Below are 20722 nucleotides of genomic sequence, written 5' to 3'. Positions count from 1 at the left end.
ATTAGTTTTTTTCCCTGGAAACTTACCTTTTATATTTTACCATTCAGGATCCACTCCCTATTTCATGCCCACGCACTCCAAAACATTTGGCTCCACTTGACCAACAGTACCGGGACGGGCACGTGCTTTCAAACTGCCGGTGTCCACTGGCACCAAAGCCGACCAGCCTCTTATCTATTGGCTCCAAAGTAAAGAGAGAGAGGTTCTCCAGACTGAGCTCCAGAGGATCAAGAGGCACAGGAAGGGGCAGTGAGGAGAGCAGCTATAGCAGTCAAAGCTCTCTGGATGAAGAGGAAGAAAACAGCCCTCAGGACACAGCGCAGATGTTTGGGACCATACAGAGAGAACCACATATCAACTTAATGCCCCCTTTATCTGCTCAACAACCTATACATTCTGGGATTACAGAACATATTAATTCAAATAAACCCGTGGCTACGAAATCTAAACTCACGAGGAGTCAAAAGCTTGAGGCACAGATGACGAGGAACTCTGTGAAAGAATCTTCCAAAATAGTGAAACCTTTTGAGAGGATTTTAGACACACAACAAGAAACTGAAGCTCTGGATGTGTGTGAGGAGAATAGGACAATACATTCAGCGGACGTTCCGAAAATGAACAAAATTGTGGAATTAATAAGGTCTCTCTCGAATGAACATGATGAACCTAAAGACACGGTTACAGACGCCAGACCTGCACCTGGAGATGGACACAACAGCTCTTTTGAGCAACACCATGTCTCTCCTGTAAATATCACGATACATCCCACTCCAGCTGAAACCAGCAAAGCCAGTAGGACGACTAGAGCTGAGGAAATACAATGCAGATCTTCTCATACTAGCCAAATAGTTAACATCTTGGACCAAATAAATACAAGACAGGACTACGGTAAGCCCAAAAGGAATAGAAGGGATCAATCATCACAAGTTATAATTAACGAAATGGGACTCATAGGTAACGTTATTAGTGAGGAGACCAGCAAAAAATTGGACTGGCCAAAGACGTCACCTATAAAACTTGGTCCCAATCTCAAGGATGCGCCCTTGAACAGGAGGACTCCAGAGTCTCCGCATCAAGTAGGAAGGCTGAGTGGGACAAAAAAGATATCAAATAAACCCCAAAGTCAAAAGCAACTTCTCAATCGGGACACAAAGAAGACAACAAGGCAAGCTAAAAGGTCGGGAATTTTAGGGACACAAAGAACAAAATCATCTCCGGACTACGTCAGTTATAGGGACATGTTTCTGGAAATCCGTCAGGCAGATGAAGGACCAGCTATTTTTGAAATGTTTGCCACCCCAATATACGAAAACCTTAGAGCAGGCAGTTCTGTAGACAGGCCCAAGCAGGTGCAGTCTGCCGCTCAATTTAAGAGAGAACTAAGTGGACAACAGAAAGCTCAAAAACCTGTGGAAGGTAACAGGAGGAAACAGAAATGCACGACTTCTAAAGGTAAACAACGCAAGAAGAAGGAAATCCAACCACCTGAGCGACAAAGCCACGATCAAGCTATTGATTCAAAACAGAATAATGCCAGTGTAATTCCTGGCACTGAGGGAAACAAACAGGTAAGGAAGCATGAACTTCTCACCACTAAGGAAGATGAGAGGCATGGCTCAGACGTAAGATTACAGACTGAATGTAGTCCTGTGCTGTCAATGATCAGAGAAGTTCCTTCAGATACAGATATAAGGATAGCCTTCCCTAATCAGCAAGTTTTATCCAGCTCATTTCAGTCACACAGAACACCCTATCTTAGCATGCGATTCTTACAACTAAAAACAGGAGATCGTAACAATAATAAAAGGGATGCAATCTCAAATGAAATTGAGGACTCTGTTGCAGTTCAGCTCCCAGCACAACCCTTGATCAATACGTGGACAACTGACAGCACAAAGTCACCTGTATACCAGAGGTTTTTAGATGAAGCGGGCGAGGGGCCTGTTACGGATGATTTGCTGAAACGTTTGGCAGAAGAATTAATTTCGCTGGAAGAAAGAGAGGTGGAGACTCTAAAGCCTGACAACCCAGAAATGACAAATGATGCTCCATCAAAATTCAAGGAATTTTTTAGTGAGGTACACACACATACAAACTATGACAAGGCAAATTAAATTCACATGATTCATGTAATTCTTTCTAAAAAGAGGAATGCCTTTTCTATATGCTCTCACAGGTTACTCCTTTGGACAATCTGCTTTGTATGGAGAGGTCCAGTGTAGACGACACAATCACATGGACCAAAGGAGAAATTCTAGGCAGAGGGGCCTATGGAACTGTAAGTAGCTACAGTCAAACAGTAAAAAATAAATAAATAAATAAATAAATAAATAATAAAATGATAATTTAACTAACCATCGCATTGATTATACAAAATAGTAGATAGGTGAAACGTAATTCCACCATGACCATTCACTGATGATTGCAGGTGTACTGTGGACTCACGAGTCAAGGCCAGTTGATTGCAGTCAAGCAGGTGACGCTGGACGTCTCTAATTCAAAGACAGCAGAGAAAGAGTATGATCGGCTGGAGAGAGAGGTAGACCTTCTGAAAAACATTCATCACCAAAACATAGTGGGGTTCCTGGGCACAGCTCTTTCCGGCAACATAATCAGCATTTTCATGGAATACATCCCAGGAGGCTCAATCTCCAACATCCTCAATCGCTTTGGTCCCTTACCTGAGAAGGTGTTTGCCCTCTACACACACCAGATCTTAGAAGGTGTGGTTTACCTTCATGACAACAGAGTAATCCACAGGGACTTGAAAGGGAACAACATTATGCTTATGCCCAGTGGCGTCATCAAACTGATTGATTTTGGCTGTGCTCGTCGCCTTAACTGCTTGACGCACAGCGGAAGCCGTAGCGATTTCTTAAAGTCTGTGCACGGTACGCCCTACTGGATGGCTCCTGAAGTGATCAATGAGACTGGCCATGGTAAGAAATCAGATATCTGGAGCATTGGGTGTACAGTCTTTGAGATGGCCACAGGAAAGCCACCACTGGCACATATGGGCAAGATGGCAGCTCTCTTCTATATTGGGGCCCAAAAGGGTTTAATGCCTTCACTACCTGATGACTTCTCTGAAGAAGCTAAAGAGTTTGTGCAAGCATGCTTGATCAAGTAAGTGATTTGTATTCGTCTATCTTCTGTGCATGTTCTAAAACAGTAGAAGAATGCACTTTAAAATATAAATGCACTGGATAAGAAGCAACACTCTTTCAAAACACATCTGATCAGCGCGGTAATGTTATACAGGATCTAAAGCTATACAGTTGCGAACGGAAGCAGCACTATAAATGAACAAACATGACAACAGCATTACATTAACATGTAACGGATGGTTAAAATCTTCTTCTAATCAATACAACAGATTGAAAAATTGAGGATTTAAAATAAATAAATAAATAAAAAACGATCCCTTCTTTTTCTGTTCTTTGCAGTGACAAGAAACAGAGACCATCTGCAGCAGATTTATTAAGGCATCCTTTTGTCAATCATCTCCGGCCATCTACGAGTAGCAAGCTTTCAAATGTTCACCATTAAGTTCATCAGAAAAAGTCTTCGTAAGAGGAAAATCTCAAATGTGTGCCAACGTGGTTTGACTAGATTCAAGTTTACGATGTGAATCTATGTTAATGCTGGTGGTCATGTAGGACAGTTTCTCATCTTCTGCTTTTAGACTAAATTAATGTAAACAGTCGACTGTTACACACATGATCTTCTAGAAAGTGTTTGCATGCTAAAATCTTACAATGAATCTTACGGGCTTGCCTGAACTATAGAATACAATATTGCTTTTTCACAAAATGACCAAAATAAAAAAGTTGCGATTACTAACCTGCAGAGTATTCACAGAATTCATAACCGAGTATCCAGCACAACTTCTCTCAAATCCCACATGACTGAGTAAAGCCATGTAAGAAACTCAGTGAAATCAAAGACAGGGGCTGAGGTTAATGTAGTGGAAACCATGTGATTTATTGTTGCGAGTCTAAATGAAATGAGGATGGGAACAAAATAATCTAAACGTGAAGATTTGCACTTGCCTTGCTCAAACATCTGTATTTCAGTGACTAAAAGTAAAATACTTCACAAATTGCTTGCTGCACACAGAAGAAAAATCTGAATGCATATACTGAAAAGAAAAAAAAAAGATCTATGGAAGAAACAGATCACTGAAAGACTGAACACTGATCAAACAGGTCTGGTCAGCTCTTATCCAACATTAATTATTCAAACATATTTGTTATTGATTTACAGCTTTGTACAAGTAGGCTATAGAGTCAAGCCAAGAAAGGTTTTTAATGCACTTCACAGCAAAGGTTATGTAAACTTCATAGTACTATACTTGTCCTTATTTGATATTTATTTCTCTTTTTTTCTGAGGCACAGCCTTTGGCATCCAGCTTAAGTTCATCTTGGAGGTCACAAAAAAAATTGTATTAATTACAAACTGCACAGCCTCAGACAACATGCCAGGTGATTGGTGGATTTCCTAGCACGGTGCTGGACTGTGCCCTCTTCTGACAGCCATGCGCAATACAGGCTCTCATGTCGACAAATGCTGCAATTAGAATCAACAAGGTCTGATTCTTATAGCAATTCACAAACTTCTCCAATATATAGGAATACAAGCAGCACCAAACCTGAGTATTTATAGTATAGCTTTTTTTTTTTTTTTTTTCTTAAACATACAAAAATGTATGTACATTTATCTCCACTCTCTGTAAACAGCGCTCTACTTTATCCCTTTGATGGCTGAAACATGCACATCGTACAAACAAGGTATTTAAAAGAAAACAACGTAAAGGTAGCGCGTTTACAACTATGCAACTTAAAAAAAAATCAGTCATTTTAACTCCTCAACACTGACCACGTCCAAACAAATTCGAGGACGTGTGTCAGGTCATGAGGGGGCAGGAATTCTTCAATGTCCTACGGCTAGTATTATTTAAATTATAAAGCGGGGAGAAAAATTGCACCTTTCTTGCCTTACAGTATTCTTAATTTTATCCTGTGGAGAAACTTATTTGCAGCAAGATGGCCCCATACACCGCACATACACACACACACACACACACACACACGCACACACGCACACACACACACACACACACACGCAGAGATCCATTTGGAAATATGGAACACAAAGCAGCAATTACACATATGGAATATGGCAGCACGCAACCGAGCTGCGAAGAAAATCACAAGATCAGGAAGTATATATTTTTCACTCTTAATCTTGCTGTCACATTATTTTTTTATTTTCTCTCAAGGATGAACCTTGAGTTCCTTCTCTACCGGCTCACAAGGTCATTCCGTGGGCACTTAAGAGTAATTCAAGATTCAAGCATGTTGCACGGGTCCTTGTAGTGTGCGCGTGGGCCGTTAGTGCCCTCAGGACCACGGCTCTCCGCTGACTCCTTGTCCACTTTCAGCAGCGTGCTGAGACGGCCGAAGCCCACCTGCTGTGTGACAGGGGGGGAAGGGAAGGGGGTTAAGAACACAGCTGCGAGATGAGACACACTGCTGTACAGAGGAAAGAGGAGAGGAACTACCTGCGGCTGGCTTGGAGCTTTTGTTCTTTTTTGAGTGGTGATTATGGCTGCCGTCGGCGTGTGGCCTCTTACGTGAAGAGCTCGGGCCCTGGACTGTGCTGGCCCCCTCACTGCCGAGGGTCATGGGACTCCTGAGGGCAGATCCACTGCCGCTGTGCGAGTGTGGGTTGGAGTGGCCATGTTTATGGTGGTGCCGATGCTTTTCCTTGCTCACCAGTGGACTGGAATGCTTGCTTTTGCTTGCTCCTTCATCAGATGAGCTGTGGCGCTCTGAGGAAACCTTGATCTTCATCTTCAACTCCTCCTTACTTGCTCCACTTTTCTCAGCCTGGACAGGAAGGCGAAGCTTTAGCGAGCTCCCCTTCTCCCGTTTGTCCCCTTGGACCTTTTCCTGGCCTGTTAAGGGCAGTTTCATCTTTAGCGGCGAGCTGGTAGAGGTACTGCTGCTGCTCGAGCCCTGCTGCCCGTGAGCATAAGGCTGCTGTGGCTTTCGGTGCTCCACCTGGCTGGAGCTCCCATATGAATCTCTGGCCTCGGATTCCGCGCTCGGCTGCTCTTGCCTGCGTTTCTGTGCCGCTATTTCGGCCGCGTGCTTCTCCTTGTACTTCTCCAAGGACATTTTCTGCGGCTGAGACGTGGCTGGAGGCGGTAACACGGAAGATTGGTGTTTGTTGGCCTTGTGTTCATGTTTGACAGTGGTGAACTCGGCGCTTTTGTCAGGCCGGTGCGGGTGCAGTGGAAGCTGTTTGAGAATGTACGACTCTGCGCGTGCTTGGTCTTGAGGCCAGTCACTGGGGGCTGTGAAAGTGTACGAGGTGCCTTGCACAGCGCTGGCAATATGGTCCAATGGAAGCCCACTGGAAATAGGAAATGACGTTGAAGGTTTGGAAAAGGTTGCGTTCGCAGAAACGGCGTCTACCATCGAGTGGTCCTGGCCTAACGAGGAGTCGGGAAAAGAGCTGCTCTCTGATGACGGGCCGTCTGTTTTCGGTTTCTTGGCGGCTTGTGTTGCCTGAGAGGAAAACAAAAACAGTTTTAAAAACGCTACTTAAAAGTATATACACAAATCATTACTAAGTGAATACTATACACACAGAATTAATTACCCGCCAGTTTCGAATCCTCTTTAACTTACTGGGAGTCTTCTCCAAAATCTGAAGAAACTCGTGTGTCAATTCTGCAAGAGCAGATATTTCAGCTCAGCTTCGCTGTATGCACACATCTCGCATGATGTGGTCATTATAAACTGATCCACTCACCATCTAGTAGCTCAAGTGTGACTGAATTGTCCACATACTCCCACCAGTGTTTGCCATCAGTAGACACAGGGATTTCCCAGTTAGACCACTTGCAGGCTAGGTGAATGCACACACAAGCAATGACCGTGGGCCTGTACTGCAGGCAGAACGTGGTGAGATGGAGGCTGTGTGGAGAAGAGGAGGAAAACAGAAAGAGAGCAGACCTTCATTAGCCACAGGTGACACAGAGGTTCTTTAATACATTTACACATCTGTAAACGTCCAAGTTGAAAAGTGAAGGCACTCTAAACACCTCAGTCATTATGCAAGTAATAGGTTGCTTTATCCAAACAAAAAGCTAATTCTACAGGGCATGGCGGATAATTAGGGAGTTCAAAGTGTTTATAGAAAAGAACAGTAGTAAAGCTGGACTGATTTATATCACGGATTATTAAACACTAGATTGAGATTATCTGATCTAAGGGCTGGGCAATATCCTACTATAATCATAACAAATAAGATATAAAAGATCTTCACTAATTTAGTTGCAACCTACACCAGTTACTACACTCATAATCCAAAGTATTTTAGTAAGATGCTTTTAGGTTTCTGCTTTGTAGGAGAAATTAAAAATGCAAGTAATACAATTATTTGGGTAATATCAGCAGGTTTCACAATCTGTTACAAGTTATGCCTCTCTTCAGCTTTCTATCCGTTTGTAAAATGAGCAATATTATTATCTGTCAAGGATGTTAGGCATCACTGATATTCAACTGCATCATCTGATCACCCAGCCCTATCTGGTACACAAAACCCATGGGGTTTAAAATCAGTGACAATGCTGTACAATAAACAATGGCTCTGCAACATAAAACCAAGTGCACACATGACAGCATTAAATATACTAGACATTCATGTCTTTCCAAAAGCCATGCAATTATTCTCCTGAAAGGGGCAAAAATGTTCACATGTTAGAGAAGGTGCTAAGAAGCACATTATAGTTACCATCCATATATTTACCATAAAGGGCAAAGTATTTTTCAATAAATTTCTGTGCATGTACCTCCACCACCATCTAAAAACCATACACACACCGGATACATCCGAAAACATGTCAGGCACATACACTGAACTCCTGCTCCGTAGGTAATGCTGGATTTTAATGTAGTGTAGTTCACACTGCTCAAAATGCAAATCTAGTACTCAGACTTAAAAGTCATGGTAAAAGTTGGATGGTAACCCTGTGCTAGTAAACAAGATCAATGTTTGGAAATGGGACTAGTGGATCTCTCAAACCTTTATGCATTCCCAATTTTATTTATTATTATTTTTTAAGAACTCTTCTTTTTTCTAGAATTATTAAAAATAAAAAAAACCCTCATCACTGATACACCCTAGGAGCCATGGATTAGAAAAGCAGATGTACAAACAATTGTGGCTGTAAGGATGATCTTCGAATCCAGTTACAAATGATCTCTATTTAATATGTGTCTGTGGCGTGAGGAAATCACAATCATACTTTACTCTTTCCATTGTTGTATACTGTATGAACCTTCTCACACCCCAGCTCTATAGTGGAACGACGAATAATCCCAGTAAGCATGCAATAATAATAATAATAATAATAATAATCATACAAGAAAAACTTTAAAAAGATGTCAGTGCCATAAGGCAACAAAATGTTCTTGGTTTTTGTTAAGAAAATTTGCAAACAAAATTAAAGATATGTAATGATACCATGACGCTGTGGTATCGTAAAACAATTCGGTCAACTTCAGAACTTAACTAATCACCAAGTTTTCAATTGAGTGACTATGTCTTGCTCCGAGAGGTTTGGTTAATCAGTGTACGAAAGTTGTTGGTCTCTGCTAGTGTATGTATGCGCACATAGGCTGAAGTACAAATAGCCAATCGACCTGCAACCTTTAAGATTCTGAGGCTCGTGTGCAGAAAAGTGCACAATAAGTATTAGACCATAAGTTCACCTAAATTCTTTGCGAATGAGGTGAAGCTGGTCTGCATGAATGTCCACACCCCCCTTATAACTGCAGTACAACTCTGCTTTAAGTACATTAATTCAAATGATTCAAATATTTGGCACATTGGATGGCAAGATTATATTACATAATATATTTATTTATCAAGAGCTTTAATAATATTCTGAATTTTCTACCCTGAGAACACAAACTTGTTCTATTTACGATACTTATCCTCATTATGGCTAAATGCCCGAAGCTGACCCGGGAAAGAAAAGCATTTATACAGATGCTTCATATTCTTTTTGTTCGGACCACTTTAGGGAAAAAAAAAAGCTAGTCTTAATTCAAAAAGCTTTGCAGTGAGCAAATGAACTAATGTCAAGTGCACAGAAGTCCAATATGGTAACTTTTAAGATAAAGTCTGTTTACCTTAAAAGCGGTAGTTTTTTAATGTAATATTATGATAGCCTTTGAACAAAAAATCTATTTCAACAGGTGCTTAAATCCAGATGGCTTCACCTTCAATCTATTATAAATTCATTTAGATTTTTTTTCCTGACCGGTACTTAAAGCAAAACATTTCAAATGGGAAAGTATTAAGAATTTGTCCCGCATCCAAACATTGTGTGATTTTAATCAGAGATAGAAATAACCCGAAATAATACAAACATACTGACTACAAATCTGGATAATTAGTAAAAGCCTTGTATAAATAATAATTAAAAAAGCATGTCCCTGAAAGGTAAATGAAACACAAACATTTCACTCAGGACGCTCTATGACTAACCCGTTGAGGACCTTTTCACTTCACCTTTTTAATCTGGGATATGATGTGAATCAGGCAGATTTGGTTTAACCCAATCATGCATGCAATTCAAAACACATTTAGATTTATTTTTTAGTAGTAATTTGATTCTTAAAACAGGTCCTTAATGAGTTTTCTAAATTAAGCAACAATTATAAGAGCAAAGAAAAGTAAACAAATAGTAAAAACATGTATAAACACTGCATGTATAAGAAGTATCAGGCAAATGATCAAGCTGATGACCAAAAAAAAAAAAAGTTTTAAAAAGTAAAAAAAAAAAAATTTTTTAAGGGGTCTGGTGACTTACCTTGAGGCCTTCTATGAAATGTTTACATCTGTGTAATCTTTAGCTGCTATTCAGGCTACCAAAGTGTCTTTTTTTAGACAAATGCACTTCTGTAACCAAGCAAACGTGAGGTTCAAGAGCACCACTACACTTCGCATTGTGCATTTGACCCCTCTGTGCCAACAGTGATCCCTCGTACAATACACCGCACTGCGACCGGGGCCGGTACTGCCTGGAGCCTTCCCCCAGTTAACAAGAGGGAAGAGGCGTCCCAGAAGCCACCGGCGCATTGAGGGTGTCGGACACTTTGAGGGGAACCTGCAGTAAAGGAAGCTATAGTGTGCAGTCACAGTGCAACAAATGAGGTTCAGGATAACAACCTGTTGGTAGCCATGAAATAGGAAGTCTGTGCCAGATCCTTGCTTGCTGTGGAGGGGAAAGAAAAGACAACGTGTAAGATTCCAAACTTGAGCTGCGAGTCTAACAAGAGCTGAATGTTCGCTTTACTACACAGGGATTACCTCTCCTTGTACTGTACTTCATGCTTAGCTCAAAAGGTCAAATGGTTTGTCACACAAACACTGTCTGTATGTTTAGAGCTATCGTTTATGGGGATGGTGTAGAGACCGTTAAAAAAGGGGTTAAGGAACAAAGTCTCTACCTCGCACTAGTTGGGAACATTTCACAACATCAGTATGAGGATGCTCAATAGTTATTTCAAATCCTGCAACAGAAAGTGCATTAGCATCAAAAATGGCTCCAGTTCAAATGCAAGAACATTCTCCAAAAATACTAATGCATACACTTATATTAAGCCTAGAGGCTGAACAGTAGGGGGCTAGCTGAACTGATAACTAGGCATGTGCTGATAATCATTCAATCGATCAATGATACCCTAATTTTCACCATGGGGTCGCACAGACTGGGGGGGGGGGGGGGGCAAAAAAAAAAAAAAAAAAAAAAAGCAGTGAGGCAGACGAAAAAAGTGGGCTAAAGAAAAATGTCTGACTAGATGAAGCCAATTCTATGGTCAACTGCAACTTAATGAAAAGTAGTAACACGATCACTCCACATAAACAAATGGAACTCATCCTGTCGTTATTTCTGTTTTCCTTTAAAGCTAAATAAAATCCTTGCATTGCGAAGTCAGTCGTGATCAGTGTTGTGTATGCAGCAGCGGGGTGCATGTCACTATCCAATCCCACTCAGCTAGTTCAGAGTCGGATCAGTGGGGCATGCCAGCTCAAAGAGTCTGATCCACTCATGCAACTCGCCGTCAGAGTTGATTTCAGCTAAGCCATTGAGCCAACCACGAGTGCATTTCAAGAACTGGTACGTTCTTAAATAGTGTACAACCACCATTCCGAAAAAACTGGGACAATATGGAAAACAAATAAATAAAAACAAAGAGGAATGATTTGTAAATTTACCTTGACTTGTATTTAAACAAAAAAAAAAAAAAACCCAAAAAACATATAAAGACAAGGTTTCTGATTGTTTACCTAATCAACTGCATCTTTTTTTTTTTTGAAGATAAATGTTCATTTTGAAATTGATGCATGCAACACGTTACAAAAAAGTTGGGACAGGGGTAATTTAGGACTAATAGCGATGTGACAAGTTGAAATAAGAAGCTGATGTGAAACAGGTGAGGCAATCGTCTAATCATAGTATACAAGGAGCCTCCAGAAAAGGCCTAGTCCTTCATGAGCAAGGATGGGTTGAGGCTCGCTAATCTGCCAACAGATGCGGCAGTGAATAATCCAACACTTTGAGAACAACATTCCCCAAAGACAAATCGGTAGGATTTTGGGCATTTCACCTTCTACACTGCACAATATAATTAAAAGATTCAAGGAATCCAGTCATCAAATTTCTGTGAGTAAAGGACGAGACTGAAAACCACTTCTCAATGTGTGTGATCTCAGATGTCACTGTCTTAAAAACTGTAATGAGCCTGTAATGGATATCCTGACATGGGCTCAGGAATACTTTGCTAAACTTTTGTCACTCAACACTGTTCACCGCTGCATCCACAGATACAAGTTACGGCTTTACTACGCGAAGCCATACATCAACACTGTCCAGAAGCGGCGCCGATTTCTCTGGGCTCATTCTCATCTGAGATGGACAGCAGCACAGTGTAATCGTGTTTTGTGGTCCGATGAGTCAACATTTCAAACAGTTTTTGGACAAAACAGCAGTCATGTTCTCCAGGCCAAAGAGGAAAAGGACCATACAACCTGTTATCAGTGTGAGGTCCAAAAGCCAGCATCTGTCATGGTATGGGGGCATGTCAGTGCCCATGGCATGGGTAACTTGCAAATTCTGTGAGGACACCATTAATGCAGAAAGACATGTACACATTTTGGAGCAACATATGCTGCCATCTAGAGCAGGACAACGCCAAACCACATTCTGCCGGATTACAAGCGCATGGCTGTGTAAGCAGAGAGTGCGGGTGCTAGCGTGGCCTGCCTGCATTCCTGACCCATCTCCGATTGTGAACGTGTGGCACATTAGAAGTACAAAATAAGGCAGCGAAGGCCCCACACAGTTGTGCAGTAGAAGCAACGCATTATGTATGAGTGGGGGTAAATTTTGCTTGCTAAACTTAACCATCTGGTGTCTTCACTCAGCACCCAAACACTTAACAAGTGTTATTAAAAGAAAAGGTGGTTACACAGTGGTAAACAGTCCAGTGTCCCAACTTTTTTGGCTTGTGTTGCAGTCATCAGATTTGAAATGTGCATTATTTCAAAAATAAATTAAATTAAAAGTAATACATCAAATAAATGTGTTTTCAATATAATAGAGGGTGAATAGAATTTTAGAAATTACTCATTTTTTTGTGCATACTTTTTCCATACTGTCCCCTTTTTCTGAATTGGGGTTTTAATATGCTACAGAAGAGTTTTTATTTTGCACATGTATTGCACCGATTTACTTAATTTAATCATTAACAGTGTATTAATTTGTAGCCTGCGTGTTTGTTTATTGAAGTTCGGATTGATGTGTTCTTTGCTGAAAAGAAAGAAAAACGAAACTGTTGTGCAACCCCTAATCCACCATACACGATATGACTGAACATTTAAATACAGTCGGTACTAATAGCTAGGTACTGCTTAAGCCGGTTTTACACTGTGTGAATCCAGAAGTTATTACTTGTCACACTGTACGAGATGATCCTAATAAGAACAGACCGGGTGAGAACATGCATTCTGATAAAGGTAGCTACTCTGTTCTGCCATACATCTTGTCATAATAGTAAATAAACTCTATGAACAGACCTTTTGCTGGTTAATTATCTAGCTACGCATCTGAAAGCCGTAATTTATCCTCTTTCTTTCCATGCCGCATCCCTTTTTTCTTCCGGTCATGATAGAACTGTGAGGAGACATTATAGAGACATTCTGTCTGCTGCTGCAATTCAACAAACTGCTCTTCTTTTAAATCCAATATGTTTTGATTACGTTTCGCCATTGCCACTGCTGTGTTTGTAGCTGGCCCATGAGTTCTGTTTAATCATATGCCGTCCTCCTGTTTGGTAGATTTTAGACGAGTGCTGCGGCAGCGCTCACACTAAGACATTTGACTATGACAAAGTTCCTGACACTGCCAGACCTCAGTCATTGACTGTCTTCGGTCGCACCGGCACTAAACCGGATGCCGGTGAACCGGTCACATTATACTTTCTAAGACCACCAACCTCAACTCATGAACAAAGATTATCCTTTGCAATGTACGCTTGTGCCTGCGACATTAAATCGGCTTCACGCAGACATTAAACCAATTTCGGGCTTAATCTGCCAAGTTCCTTATTTTGCTGTGTGAGAAACTGCTGAGAAACAAATTTAATAATAGAAGGTTTTTTTTTTGTCATGCGTTATGATGGACTACTATTCTCATGGTTTATTATTTAAGAAACCGACGTGACCCGACCTGACAGGCAGCATATATAACTTGCTACGTTTCAATGTATTTGTCGATGAGCTTGCTCTTCCATATAACAGCTAATACCAGTAAAATAGTCAAGAATTTGTCTAAACTAAAACACAAGTGATCAAGGTGTAAACAGATGTCACGGCAAACTGATATGCCATGTCCAAACTAAACAGAGGCCTGAACGCAATGCCGGTCAAGGAAACCAATTGTATTTGACATTGTACTTTTAACTTAATTTACCAGTTTAAGTTCACGGATTGAGAGCTCTCTTCTGAGGTCTTTCATTTAAAATGCTACTCAATGACTGGGCCCTCAGATAAACAGTGCATAGTACAAAAAAAATTAAAAATTTTATATCAGCACATGCCTACTTACAGCATTACACAATTATATCCACAAATAATAAGCCCTGTATCAATTACACATACCATTCCTTCAACATTTATCCTGTTACAGAGGATTTAAATATATTATAATAAATTACCATATACCCATGATTATCATAACATGGCAGGTTTATTGAAATGCTCAGTAAAACGGGACACTATGTGAGTGTGGGATTTAGCACAATGTAGCTGTCGCTGGTTTGATGGCAACGGTTATTTTCAACATACTTCATTCATCCTTACACAGTCTTCCACTTACCTAAAGTCTGCAGCACTATGGTTTCAAGTATCACCAGCTCTTGAGCTTGCTGGAGGTACGCCTGAAGTTCAATAGACAATCATTACATAATGCCTGTAATGTGTCTTTCCTCATAACCTTTAACCCACAGTATCATCCACCACTCTGTTCATGGGTTGACAGCCGTGGCAGCTGAGTTATGCTTTCTGGAAACTGATTACGGATGCCTATTTAGTTAGACCCCAATCATCCGAGAGGTGATTTGTGTTTTGGGTGCCGTAAGAACCGGCATCACACAAACTGAGCATTTATTTAAGAGTGGAGGTAGGAAATGACAAACATCTTAACATGTATCTGGATACAAACAATATAATAAACACAGAATTACCCAGACTTACATTACTCTTTGTATCTAATGGAGGCTCTTGAGGGTTTAAACAGGCGTGCGCCACTTTAATGACGTGTTCAAGTTTTCGAGGTTGCTCCTCGACTTTTGCCGCCAAGAATAACGCGGTGGGAGAGATGATCTTGTGAGAAGAGGGAAGGAAAAACAAAAAGGTGAACAGACAGGAAATTCCAAATCCATCAAAGATGCCATTAGCTCAGGGTTCCTACACATTCTACATTTCAAAATTCCATGCTTTTCCAGAGTCAAACTTCCACACTTCTCTGTAGTTTTTGCAGACCATATTTAACATCTGATAAATGGTTTAAAAATCCAACTGTTAACTTGTATGCTACATTCTGACTACGTATACCATTATGATGCCAAATAATTGCCAGAAGACTGTAGCTAGCTTTCTCCCCCCCCCCCATTTGAAATCCTTAGCCTAGCAGGGTTTAAATTTGGGATTGTCCGGCCAAGCCCTCTGAAAACCTGCCTTTACCCATTATGGCCGTTCAATCCACACTCCAACACAGGAAGATGGATGATGTTCCATGTGTTTAGTTGCGCACCATACTTATTGTATACATATATATATATTTTGGGGGGGGGGGTAGTACTGTGCTGTGATGGCAACTGCTGCCTAACAACATAATAACCAATCACAGCAGATCGTCCCTCCCACAAATCAGGCTGCGCTGGTGCATGAAAAACACTCTGCTTGTATGATACATTTATTTTTTTTAAATTCTCAATTTTCTTTTTTAGAAAAAAGAATAGGGGCAATAGTCTGGAAACACATTTTTCTATACTTGGTTTTCTTCCCCCTCCCATTCTTATCCAGACCTGGAAATGAGTAAAATCAAATTCCATACTGCATAGGAACCCTGATAACTGATTAGGACCAAGCATGCAATTCTTGCTGTACTATCATTTCAAGAGTAGATGCTGAAATCAATTAAGCTGCGTTCATACCAGAAAGTGACAAATCGCTTGTATTGTGAGCGTGTAGTGACTGCAAACGCTGTTTGCACCATTTAGCTTTAAAAAAATATATATATATTTATAATTCTGATGAGAACATGCTAATTAATGCACACATTAGTGTGAAAATTGTCTGTTTTATTAACATATGTGCTAGGCTTTGAAAAAGCTTGTTGGCAGATTAACAAAGCAAGCTACACTATATGGCCAAAAGTTCAGGGTGTCTCCATACATTGGGGGAATTAACACTTCTGTGCAAAAGATCATGCAAATTTTTCATATTTAGTTTATATATTATATATATATATATATATATATATATATATACATATACATACACACACATACACACACACATACATATACACATACATATACACACACACAGTGTCTCTCAAAAATGAGTACACCCCTCACATTTTTGTAAATATTTATCTTTTCATGTGACAACACTGAAGAAATGACACTTTGCTACAATGTAAAGTAGTGAGTGTACAGCTTGTGTAACAGTGTAAATTTGCTGTCCTCTCAAAATAACTCAACACACAGCCATTAATGTCTAAACCACTGGAAACAAAAGTGAGTACACCCCTAAGTGAAAATGTCCAAATTGGGCCCAATTAGACAGTTTCCCTCCCCGGTGTCATGTGACTTGTTAGTGTTACAAGGTCTCAGGTGTGAATGGGGAGCAGGTGTGTTAAATTTGGTGTCATTGCTCTCACACTCCCTCATACTGGTCACTGGAAGTTCAACATGGCACCTCATGGCAAAGTACTCTCTGAGGATCTGAAAAAAAGAATTGTTGCTCTACATAAAGATGGCCTAGGCTATAAGAAGATTGCCAAGACCCTGACACTGAGCTGCAGCATGGTGGCCAAGACCATACAGTGGTTTAACAGGACACGTTCCACTCAGAACAGGCCTCGCCATGGTCGACCAAAGAAGTTGAGTGCATGTGCTCAGCGTCATATCCAGAGGTTGTCTTTGGGAAATAGACGTACGAGTGCTGCCAGCATTGCTGCAGAGGTTGAAGGGGTGGGGGTCAGCCTGTCAGTGCTCAGACTATACGCCGCACACCGCATCAAATTGGTCTGCATGGCTGTCGTCCCAGAAGGAAGCCTCTTCTAAAGATGATGCACAAGAAAGCCTGCAAACAGTTTGCTGAAGACAAGCAGACTATGGACATGGATTACTGGAACCATGTCCTGTGGTCTGATGAGACCAAGATAAACTTATTTGGTTCAGACGCTGTCAAGCGTGTGTGGCGGCAAACAGGTGAGGAGAACAAAGACAAATGTGTCTTGCCTAGTCACGCATGGTGGTGGTAGTGTCATGGTCTGGGGCTGCATGAGTGCTGCCAGCACTGGGGAGCTACAGTTCATTGAGGGAACCATGAATGCCAACATGTACTGTGACATACTGAAGCAGAGCTTGATCAGTATCATGCAGGAATACTGCATAACGACCCAAACACACCTCTAAGACGACCACTGCTGAGGGTGAAGGTGATGGACTAAACCCTATTGAGCATCTGTGGGGAATCCTCAAACAGGAGGTGGAGGAGCACAAGGTCTCGAACATCCACCAGCTCCGTGATGTCGTCATGGAGGAGTGGAAGAGGACTCCAGTGGCAACCTGTGAAGCTCTGGTGCACTCCATGCCCAAGAGGGTTAAGGCAGTGCTGGAAAATAATGGTGGCCACAAAAAATATTGACAACTTGGGCATTTTCACTTAGGAGTGTACTCACTTTTGTTGCCAGCGGTTTAGACATTAATGGCTGTGTTGAGTTATTTTGTGGGGACAGCAAATTTACACCGTTATACAAGGTGTACACTCACTACTTTACATTGTAGCAAAGTGTCATTTCTTCAGTGTTGTCACGTGAAAAGATATAATCAAATATTTACAAAAATGTGAGGGGTGTACTCACTTTTGTGAGATACTGTGTATATATTATTTTCAGATAGCCTTTAAGAATGCAAAAGAAGAACGTACTGAAATCATTCTCACAGCTGGATCGGGAAGCTGTCGTAAGGTTGCGATGGACTTTAACAGGAAACATGGCGAGCACGTCATACACAACACTGTTGCCAAACTTATTAACAAATTAAAAAAGACAAGAAGCGTTGCTGACCAACCGAGAAGTGGACATCCACAAACATCCACTGACTAAGACAACCGACGTGGTGCTGGTGTAGCTACATAGTCCCCTATTTGTGGAGACTTTTGGGACACCCTGTACACGAACACCTGTCCATCACAGCAAAGTTGGAAGCACACAATTGTATACGATGTCTCTGAATGCTGTAATGCTACCATTTCCCTTCACTGGAACTAAGAGGCTGTTCCAGTATGACAATGCCCCTCCGCACAAAGCGAGCTCCATGAAGACATGGTTTGCCAAAGTTGGAGTGGAATAACTCGAGTGGCCTGCACAGAGTCCTGACCTCAACCACACTGAACACCTTTAGGATGAACTGGAACACCAACTGCACCCAAACATCGTTGCCTGACCTCACTAATGCTCTTATAGCTGAATGAACACAAATCCCCACAGCCACACTCCTAAATCTAGTGGAAAGCCTTCCTATTATGGAAGCTTATACAGAAGCTTTCCTATTATGGCAGCGAAAGCAGGTCCAAACCTGGAACAAGCACAAATGGGTCTATGGTCAGGTTTCCACATAGTTTTGGCCTTAGAGACCACATAGTCTGCACTGAGGTACCAATGACCCAAGCTGTTTTCTTAGTAAATTCTATATACATGCTTAACGAGTTTGTATACGACAGGATAAAATGAAACCATGGTTGTACTTTTTTTGTTTTTAACAATCAAACAGTGAATGAAAAATCATTCGAGCAAATCACTTGGATTCAATGATTTACAGCCAACACATCTAATTCGCACAGAAGTGAGAAACTCGCAAGTACAAAGAAAACGAATGGTCGCTTGCTAGTGTGAACGCAGGGTCAGTCTCAGGAGCTGGGCTTCAGTACAAATGCGACACTTACGTTTCTGTGGAACTTGGTGAAGGAGTGGTACATATAAAACCTGTGCATGTAAACAATTGCAGTATTTATTGTCAGTTGCGAGCTGGGATAAGAATTAAGGAAAAGATGACTGATTCTGAATTGCCTTGAGAACACTCATGTAAATCCTATGCCACCCGATACGTGATAAACGAGTAAAGCTAAAGCCGGTGGTTCTAAAATCTGTCCTCAGGCCACATTTACATACAACACAGGTTGGAAAAAACAGTAGAAACCCTTATAGAATTTGTAATGGTTTTAATGGGAATTACACTGGTTTTAAGGTCCCTGTGGGTCTACTGGTAATTTGTTGCCTTCTACTGGTGGCATGTATAGTGGACACCATAAGGACCAATAATGGTAAGCTGATGGTTTGTAATGGAAAACATTAAGCTTTCTGTGATGGTTTCTATTGTTTTTTGGGGGTTCCCCAGGAGGGAGGGATGGAACAGAAATGTTGACCACCTGCACCACAGGTTCCCAACCCTATGGTCTGGTTTGAGAATCATTACCTCACATGTAACCATGACAACGAAAGTAAAAAAAAAAAAAAAAAGAATAAAAGATAACATACAGCTGCCATATTACTCTGGCTTGCGTTCTTCACCCTTCTTTGAACAAAACATATAACTGGTATATCATTGGGAAGCAGACTGGACAGTGTGAACAAACAAACAAACAAACAAACAAACCAAACCAAACAAACCAAACAACGTATTCAGCGTTATCCTGCTGGAGGTAACTCTATACAATACGGTTATGCCAAATGAAAACAGACACTAATAAGCTGGAAAAAACGAGGCCTAGTTAAAATAAAAAGCGCCACTAGCGCCTCAGCCTGTGCCACCTGACTGAGCTAAAGCTATCTAGCCTAACCGGTTTGTGTCAGGATACACATTCAGCCTTTGTCCCATATCCTGGATGAGATTTGCAGCTTGTTGTCGGTAGGAGAGCTCTCTGTCGGGCTCCACTCCGCACCGGCGCGACGGCGTCGTCTCCAACTGCTCCCGGGAGAAAAACCATTTGCTCGATGATCCCCGGTGCGCCGCCATTGCTCTCCAACAACAAAAGTCGTACACAACGTGTCAACGTCACCACGCAACGCAGCGCAACGTACCCACGCACGCACTATGCTTATACGTCATCCGGCGTGCGCCCGTTCCATCTAGTCACGTGACACACACCAGTACCTGTGAAATAATCGCAAGAAAGATTGCTAGTCGTTTAATAACTGTTTAGTAGTCACCATTTCGTTTTTCCACAGCTTATGAATGACTGCTACTATAGAGTATAAACTAGATAATAGGTCATAATATACCCTAGAGCAGTGGTTATTTTTCATATTTTTCAGCTATGGACCCCTAGCATATTCTGACTGACCCCCTACATAATATATAAATACATCATTATAATGTATAATATCATGTTGTGTAAGTAGTCTACCCTATACGCTTTTATAAACCAACAAGTCTCAAATGTAATATTTTTCAGTTCAGTATTAGATTTGATACAATATTAGATACTGCCTTCTATTCATGTTGCTTTAATGTCAACAGTGACGTTCTTGTATACTGAACATTTCACATTACACACTGACACACACGTTTCATTTTACATCATCGATGTTACACTTGAAATGGAAGTTTTTGTAGCCTGGGGGTGAACTACAACGTTCACACATTTTTCGATAACGTTACACTTAACTTAATTGTCGCTTTGAATGATGATTTGTTTATTATTTAATCTATCATTGTTGGACACAAATACAAATAAAGCCATGGTGATCATCCATGACTCCAGAATGAGCGATAAGTCAGTGAGAGAGTTGTGAATGCGCATGACTAAGCTAAATCTTTTCCTGATCATCTGTTCTTGGCTTGA

The 20722-nt window shown here is 41.1% G+C and overlaps 1 protein-coding gene across 6 annotated transcripts; it reads right to left on the bottom strand.

Moving 5' to 3' along the window:
• Window positions 1–3965: 3965 nt before the first annotated feature.
• On the bottom strand, window positions 3966–20180 carry ccnt2a (cyclin T2a). Of its 6 annotated transcripts, none has more exons than XM_053626461.1 (10): window positions 19736–19996; window positions 18824–18905; window positions 14840–14968; window positions 14463–14523; window positions 10534–10596; window positions 10253–10298; window positions 6824–6987; window positions 6671–6741; window positions 5565–6576; window positions 3966–5471 (listed from the first exon to the last, which is right to left on the bottom strand). In XM_053626461.1, exons 1-10 carry the CDS (start codon window positions 19891–19893, stop codon window positions 5404–5406), a joined length of 1854 nt encoding a protein of 617 aa, XP_053482436.1. In that variant the 5' UTR covers window positions 19894–19996; the 3' UTR covers window positions 3966–5403. The 6 variants fall into 6 exon arrangements, 5 of the variants coding, with proteins under 5 accessions (XP_053482436.1, XP_053482435.1, XP_053482438.1 ...); XM_053626460.1 differs by having other exon boundaries at window positions 3966–5474; window positions 19736–19993; XM_053626463.1 differs by having other exon boundaries at window positions 3966–5474; window positions 17807–18905; window positions 19736–19768.
• Window positions 20181–20722: the final 542 nt, after the last annotated feature.

This window comes from Ictalurus furcatus, chromosome 6 (genome assembly GCF_023375685.1).
Source record: "Ictalurus furcatus strain D&B chromosome 6, Billie_1.0, whole genome shotgun sequence".
In the NCBI taxonomy this organism is placed as follows: domain Eukaryota; kingdom Metazoa; phylum Chordata; class Actinopteri; order Siluriformes; family Ictaluridae; genus Ictalurus; species Ictalurus furcatus.
This window is presented reverse-complemented; position numbering and strand designations above follow the sequence as displayed.

Excerpts from the sequence above, each read along its gene's own strand:
- ccnt2a (XM_053626460.1), bottom strand. The coding sequence starts at position 19,893 with ATGGCGGCGCACCGGGGATCATCGAGCAAATGGTTTTTCTCCCGGGAG. Across the intron at positions 18,906-19,735 it reads ATGGGACAAAGGCTGAATGT|CTCGCAACTGACAATAAATA; the intron begins GTATCCTGACAC and ends TTCTTATCCCAG. Across the intron at positions 10,299-10,533 it reads ATGTTCCCAACTAGTGCGAG|CAAGCAAGGATCTGGCACAG; the intron begins GTAGAGACTTTG and ends TCCCCTCCACAG.